The 7,846-nt window shown below is 37.1% G+C and overlaps 1 protein-coding gene across 1 annotated transcript; it reads left to right on the top strand.

Annotated features, from left to right (window-relative positions):
* Positions 1 to 3,544: 3,544 nt before the first annotated feature.
* Positions 3,545 to 6,948, top strand: LOC142229748 (farnesol dehydrogenase-like). Its single transcript, XM_075300316.1, has 2 exons — positions 3,545 to 4,145; positions 6,771 to 6,948. Exons 1-2 carry the CDS (start codon positions 3,576 to 3,578, stop codon positions 6,936 to 6,938), a joined length of 738 nt encoding a protein of 245 aa, XP_075156431.1. The 5' UTR covers positions 3,545 to 3,575; the 3' UTR covers positions 6,939 to 6,948.
* The last annotated feature ends 898 nt before the right edge of the window (positions 6,949 to 7,846 follow it).

Genomic DNA, 7,846 nt, shown 5'->3' with positions numbered 1-7,846 from the left:
TAAAATATATATGCTCTGGGTCGTGGTGAAAATCTGAGTCGATCTATTTATTTCCGTCCGTCCGTCTGTTGAAATCACGCTCACTTCCGAATTTCCCCATATAAACCGACTCTTAGAGAAACAAATTTCATCCGATCCGGTTGAAATTTGGTACGTGGTGTTAGTATGTGGTCTTTAACAACCAAACTAAAATTGGTCCATATCGGTTCATAATTATATATAGCCCCAATATAAACCAATCTCCAGATTTGACCTCCGCAGCCTCTCGGAGGAGCAAACTTCATCCGATCCGGTTGAAATTTGGTACGTGGTGTAAATATATTGTCTCTAAGATCCATGCCAGAATTGGTCCAAATCGGTTCATAAGTATATATAGCCCCCATATAAACCGATCCCCAGATTTTACCTCCGGAGCCTGTTGAAGGAACAAAATTTATCCGAGCCGGTTGAAACTTAGTACGTGCTATTAGTATATGGTCCCGAACAACCATACAAAAATTGGTCCATATCGGTTCATAATTATATATAGCCTCCATATAAACCGATCCCCAGATTTGACCTCCGGAACCTCTTGGAAGAGCAAACTTCATCCGATCCTGTTGAAATATGGTACGTGGTGTTAGTATATGGTCTCTAATAACCATGCAAAACTTGGTCCATATCGGTCCATAATTATATATAGCCCCCATATAAACCGATCCTCAGATTTGACATCCGGAGCCTCTTGGAGGAGCAAAATTTATCCGATCTGATTGAAATATAGTATGTGATGTTAGCATATGGTAAGGGATCCACCGTGGTGCAATGGTTAGCATGTCCGCTTTGCATACACAAGGTCGTGGGTTCGATTCCTGCTTCGACCGAACACCAAAAAGTTTTTCAGCGTTGGATTATCCCATCTCACTAATGCTGGTGACATTTCTGAGTGTTTCAAAGCTTCTATAAGTGGTTTCACTACAATGTGGAACGCCGTTCGGACTCGGTTATATAAAGGAGGTCTCTTGTCATTGAGCTTAACATGGAATCGGGCAGCACTCAGTGATAAGAGAGAAGTTCACCAACGTGGTATCACAATGGACTGAATAGTCTAAGTGGACCTGATACATCGGGCTGCCACCTAACTTAATCGATATGGAAAAATTTTTACATGGTTGTTAGGTACCATATACTAGGTTAGAGTATATGGTACCTAACAACCATGTAAAAATTTATCCATATCGGTCCATAATTATATATAGCCACCATTTAAACTCATCCTCAAATTTCAACTCCGGAACCAAATTTCTTCCTATCCGGTTGAAATTTGGTACGAGGTGTAAGTATATGATACCTAACAACCATGTAAAAATTTATCCATATCGGTTCATAATTATGTAGCTTTCGCCCGATTTACACTCAAATGACCACAGAGGCCAATTTTTTGCGCCGATTTAGTTGAAATTTTGCACAGGGAGTAGAATTAGCATTGTAACTATGCGTGCCAAATTTGGTTGAAATCGGTTCAGATTTGGATATATCTCCCATATATAGCTTCCGCCCGATTTATACTCATATGACCACAGAGGACAATTTTTTGCTCCGAATTCCTTGAAATTTTGCACAGGGAGTAGAATTAGCATTGTAGCTATACGTGCCAAATTTGGTTGAAATCGGTTCAGATTTAGATATATCTCCCATATATAGCTTTCGCCCGATTTACACTCATATGACCACAGAGGCCAAATTTTAACTCCGATTTAGTTGAAATTTTGCACAGGGAGTAGAATTAGCATTGTAACTATGCGTGCCAAATTTGGGTGGAATCGGTTCAGATTTGGATATATCTCCCATATATAGCTTTCGCCCGATTTACACTCATATGACCACAGAGGACAATTTTTTGCTCCGATTTAGTTGAAATTTTGCACAGGGAGTAGAATTAGCATTGTAGCTATGCGTGCCAAATTTGGTTGAAATCGGTTCAGATTTAGATATATCTCCCATATATAGCTTTCGCCCGATTTACACTCATATGACCACAGAAGCCAATTTTTAACTCCGATTTAGTTGAAATTTTGCACAGAGACTAGAATTAGCATTGTTGCTATGCGTGTCAAATTTGGTTGAAATCGGCTCAGATTTAGATATAGCTCCCTATATAGCTTTCGCCCGATTTACACTCAAATGACCACAGAGGCCAATTTTTTGCGCCGATTTAGTTGAAATTTTGCACAGGGAGAATAATTAGCATTGTAGCTATGCGTGCCAAATTTGGTTGAAATCGGTTCAGATTTAGATATAGCTCCCATATATAGCTTTCGCCCGATTTACACTCATATGACCACAGAGGCCAATTTTTTGCTCCGATTTAGTTGAAATTTTGCACAGAGAGTAGAATTAGCATTGTAGCTATGCGTGCCAAATTTGGCTGAAATCGGTTCAGATTTAGATATATCTCCCATATATAGCTTTCGCCCGATTTACACTCATATGACCGTAGAGACCAATTTTTAACTCCGATTTAGTTGAAATTTTGCACAGGGAGTAGAATTAGCATTATAGCTATGCGTGTCAAATTTGGTGGAAATCGGTTCAGATTTAGATATAGCTCCCATATATAGCTTTCGCCCGATTTACACTCATATGACCACAGAGGCCAATCTTTTACTCCAATTTAATTGAAATTTTGCACAGGGAGTAGAATGAGCATTGTAGCTATGCGTGCCAAATTTGGTTGAAATCGGTTCAGATTTAGATATAGCTTCCATATATAGCTTTCGCCCGATTTACACTCATATGACCACAGAGGCTAATTTTTTGCTCCGATTTAGTTGAAATTTTGCACAGGGAGTAGAATTAGCATTGTTGCTATGCGTGCCAAATTTGGTTTAAATCGGTTCATATTTAGATATAGCTCCCATATATATGGTTTTCTGATTTCGACAAAAATGGTCAAAATACCAACATTTTCCTTGTAAAATCGCCACTGCTTAGTCGAAAAGTTGTAAAAATGACTCTAATTTTCCTAAACCTCTAATGCATATATATCGAGCGATAAATCATAAATAAACTTTTGCGAAGTTTTCTTAAAATTGCTCCAGATTTAAATGTTTCCCATATTTTTTTACTAACATTGTGTTCCACCCTAGTGCATTAGCCAACTTAAATTTTGAGTCTATAGATTTTGTAGAAGTCTATCAAATTCTGTCCAGATCGAGTGATATTTAAATGTATGTATTTGGGACAAACCTTTATATATAGCCCCAACACATTTGACGGATGTGATATGGTATCGAAAATTTAGATCTACAAAGTGGTGCAGGGTATAATATAGTCGGCCCCGCCCGACTTTAGACTTTCCTTACTTGTTTTTTTTTTTTAAATCTGCATACAGACCAAAGCCATCACGCACTTGATTGTACGGTGGGTACATTAATCTGAATATATAATCGCCATATATTGTGGGCCATTGCGCAATCTTTACCGATAAGATAAGACCAGTGCAAGACTAAAATAGAAAACAAGAACCGAAATTAAGATTGACAATATAAGCATCAATCTTCAAGTAAGCACAGCTAAAAGTGAACGTTTGATAAATGGATCGTTGGCAAAATAAAATAGCCGTCATCACCGGTGCAGGTTCTGGAATTGGAGCTGCAACGGCTAGGATTTTGGTGGCCAAAGGCTTGATAGTTGTCGGTTTGGATAGCAACTTGGAGGCAATGGGTCAGACAAGGCAGACACTACCCAAGGAACTTCAAACGAAATTTTATTGTAAATTTTGTGACATAGCCAATGAGATGAATGTTAAGGAGACATTCCAATGGATTATTCAGACATTAGGTGGTGTGGATATTTTAGTAAATAATGCTGGTATTCTGGCTAAGGGTCATCTATTGGATGATCATAATTCCGAGGATATTAAAAAAACGTTGGAGGTGAATGTCTTGGGCATGGTATGGTGTACACGAGAGGCTTTTCGTAGCATGAAAGAACGATCCTTTGATGGTCACATTGTTAACCTGTGTAGTATTGCAGGGCACTCGGTACCAGCTCTTAGACGTTTGGAATTTAACATTTATCCCCCATCAAAATATGCTGTGAAAGCTATGTCGGAAGTTTTACGTCAAGAATTTCTAATTCATAAAACTAAAATTAAAGTGACGGTAAGTTATTATTTGTTTATACCCTGCGCCGCACTGTGGATAAGTTAGTGAATATGTTTGCAACACCCTCAAGGAGATGAGGTAGACACATAGTGTCTTTGGCAAAAAGGCTCAGGTTCGGACACTCAGTCGATCTAGCCATGTCCGTTTGTCAGTGAACACATTTTTGTGATCAAAGTCTAGGTCGCAGTTTTAGTCCAATCGACTTTAAATTTGGCACAAGTATGTGTTTTGGCTCAGAATAGAACCCTATTGATTTTGAAAGAAATCGGTTCAGATATAGATATGGCTCCCATATATATTTTTTGCCCGATATGCACTAATATGGCCCCAAAAGTCAGAGATTTAACATATGCAAAAGATGAGCGACAATAATTTGCATTTGAACAAAATCAAATTTCGTTTCGGAGAAATTTTTTTTTTTTATACCCTGCGCCACACTGTGGAACAGGGTATTATAAGTTAGTGCATATGTTTGTAACACCCAGAAGGAGACGAGATAGACACATGGTGTCTTTGGCAATAATGCTCAGGGTGGGTACCTGAGTCGATATAACCATGTCCTCCTGTCCGTCCGTCCGTCTGTCTGTGAACAGATTTTTGTGATCAAAGTCTAGGTCGCAATTAAAATCCAATCGCCTTCAAATTTGGCACATGTTCCTAATTTGGGTCAGAATAGAACCCTATTGATTTTGGAAAAAATCGGTTCAGATTTAGATATAGCTCCCATATATATATCTTTCGCCCGATATGCACTAATATGGACCCAGCAGCCAGAGTTTTATACCGATTTGCTTGAAATTTTGTACAAACATAACACTTAGTCGTGTAGTCAAGTGTGCAAAATTTGATTGAAATCGGTTAAGATTTAGATATAGCTCCCATATATATCTTTCGGCCGATATGGACTAATATGGTCCTAAAAGCCAGAGTTTTGGTCCAATTTGGTTGAAATTTTGCACAGGAAGTAGATTTAGCTTTGTAGCTATGCGTGCCAAATTTGATGGAAACCGGTTCAGATTTATATATATCTCCCATATATAGCTTTCGCCCGATTTACACTCATATGACCACAGTGGCCAATCTTTTACGCCGATTTAATTGAACTTTTGCACAGGGAGTAGAATTAGCATTATAGCTATGCGTGCGAAGTTTGGTTGAAATCGGTTCAAATTTAAATATAGCTTCCATATATATCTTTCGCCCGATATGGACTAATATGGTCCTAAAAGCCAGATTTTTGGTCAAATTTGGTTGAAATTTTGCACAAGAAGTAGATTTAGCATTCTAGCTATGCATACCAAATTGTTGAAATCGGTTCAAATTTAGATATAGCCCCCATATATATCTTTCGGCCGATATGGACTAATATGGTCCTAAAAACCAGAGTTTTGGTCCAATTTGGTTGAAATTTTGCACAGGAAGTAGATTTACCATTGTAGCTATGTGTGCCAAATTTGATTGAAATCGGTTCAGATTTATATATAGCTCCCATATATAGCTTTCGCCCGATTTACACTCATATGACCACAGTGGCCAATCTTTTACTCCGATTTAATTGAAATTTTGCACAGGAAGTAGATTTAGCATTGTAGCTATGCGTGCCAAATTTAATTGAAATCGGTTCAGATTTATATATAGCTCCCATATATAGCTTTCGCCCGATTTACACTCATATGACCAGAGTGGCCAATTTTTTACGCCGATTTAATTGAAATTTTGCACAGGGAGTAGAATTAGCATTGTAGCTATGCGTGCCAAATTTGGTTGAAATCGGTTCAAATTTAGATATAGCTTCCATATATAGCTTTCGCCCGATTTACACTCATATGACCACAGAGGCCAATTTTTAACTCCGATTTAGTTGAAATATTCCACAGGAAGTAAAATTAGCATTGTAGCTATGCGTGCCAACTTTGGTTGAAATCGGTTCAGATTTAGATATAGCTCCCATATATAGCTTTCGCCCGATTTACACTCACATGACCACAGAGGCCAATTTTTAACTCCGATTTACTTGAAATTTTGCCCAGGGAGTAGAATTAGCATTGTAGCTATGCGTGCCAAATTTGGTTGAAATCGGTTCAGATTTAGATATAGCTCCCATATATATGTTTTTCTGATTTCGACAAAAATGGTCAAAATACCAACATTTTCCTTGTAAAATCGCCACTGCTTAGTCGAAAAGTTGTAAAAATGACTCTAATTTTCCTAAACTTCTAATACTCACATATCGAGCGATAAATCATAAATAAACTTTTGTGAAGTTTCCTAAAAACTGCTTCAGATTTAAATGTCTCCCATATTTGTTTACTAACATTGTGTTCCACCCTAGTGCATTAGCCGACTTAAATTTTGAGTCTAAAGATTTTGTAGAAGTCTATAGAATTCTGTCCAGATCGAGTGATATTTAATTGTATGTATTTGGGACAAACCTTTATATAAAGCTCCCAACAGATTTGACGGATGTGATATGGTATCGAAAATTTAGATCTACAAAGTGGTGCAGGGTATAATATAGTCGGCCCAGCCCGACTTTAGACTTTCCTTACTTGTTTTTTTTTTTTTTAAATGTGAACATTTAAAAATTAATAAACATTTTATTTTTAATTTTTATCCCCATAGAATATTAGCCCTGGTGGTGTACGTACTTCCATATTTGGTCCACAATTTCCTGATATGCCATCGCTGTCTCCAGATGATATCGCAGATGCGATTGTTTATTGCATTCAGACACCGCCTAATGTACAAATTTATGAGTTAATAATAAAACCAATTGGAGAGCAAGCATAAGAGGAGTATATGACAAATCTTGGTTTATTTAATCAAACAGAATCTTATTTTGTTATCATTCCTCAAATATCGTGGGTATAAAGCAAACACAGTTTTGCCAATGTAGTCTATATTCGTTGACATTCAGCTGTTTTAATGTCATATTGGGGGAAGATGCCAAGTAGAAAAAATTGCCAAATTAAGTGTCAACATCTAATCAGAAACAAAGATCATTCGCGATAAAATAAAGAGAGGTTTTATTGGCCATTGAAAATAGGGGAATAAAGGATGCTACCCAGCAAAAAATATTTCAGCAGCAACAGTTTAGTTACGCTTTTTCGTATACAATAAACTAGGCAGTGCATCCACACTGCATGAATCTGTAACAATAACGTAAATGAGTAATCAAACTAGTTTATGATCATTCGTTTACGTTATTGCAACCAATTCATGCAGTATAGATGCAGATGTGCTGTTTTCCTTTACGCCAACAATGCTATACTCAAGATTATATATAACTTTTGAGCAATATTTCTATTAAAGTGAGTAATTATATCAGCGCTATGTAGAAGATGCTCACAAAAATCTGCGCTGATTCGGTTGTTTTGTAAGCAGTTGGTACTGCCTCTCTCCCTTACAATCCTGCTGAAATAGTGCTCCATTTTTTGCTGGGTAAGGTTTCGAAGCACAATCAGAAATACATATCAATAAGTGCTTAAGCGATCAGAAGGAATTTGATCACCTAAATTTATTTCAAGAACAAAATGTTATTTTTGGAAGGGGAATATGTAACATGTTTGTCGCAAAAATATTGCTTTCCTATGTATTATATATTTGGTTTCGGAAACCATTTATATGTTTGCTGATAAAAAGAAAATTTTTGCGACAAAAATATTCCATGTTCACCTTCAAAAATAACATTTTGGTCA

This window comes from Haematobia irritans, chromosome 3 (assembly GCF_050003625.1).
Source record: "Haematobia irritans isolate KBUSLIRL chromosome 3, ASM5000362v1, whole genome shotgun sequence".
Lineage (NCBI taxonomy): Eukaryota > Metazoa > Arthropoda > Insecta > Diptera > Muscidae > Haematobia > Haematobia irritans.
The sequence above is the reverse complement of the archived record's forward strand: the minus strand, read 5'-3'. Positions and strand labels throughout refer to the sequence as shown.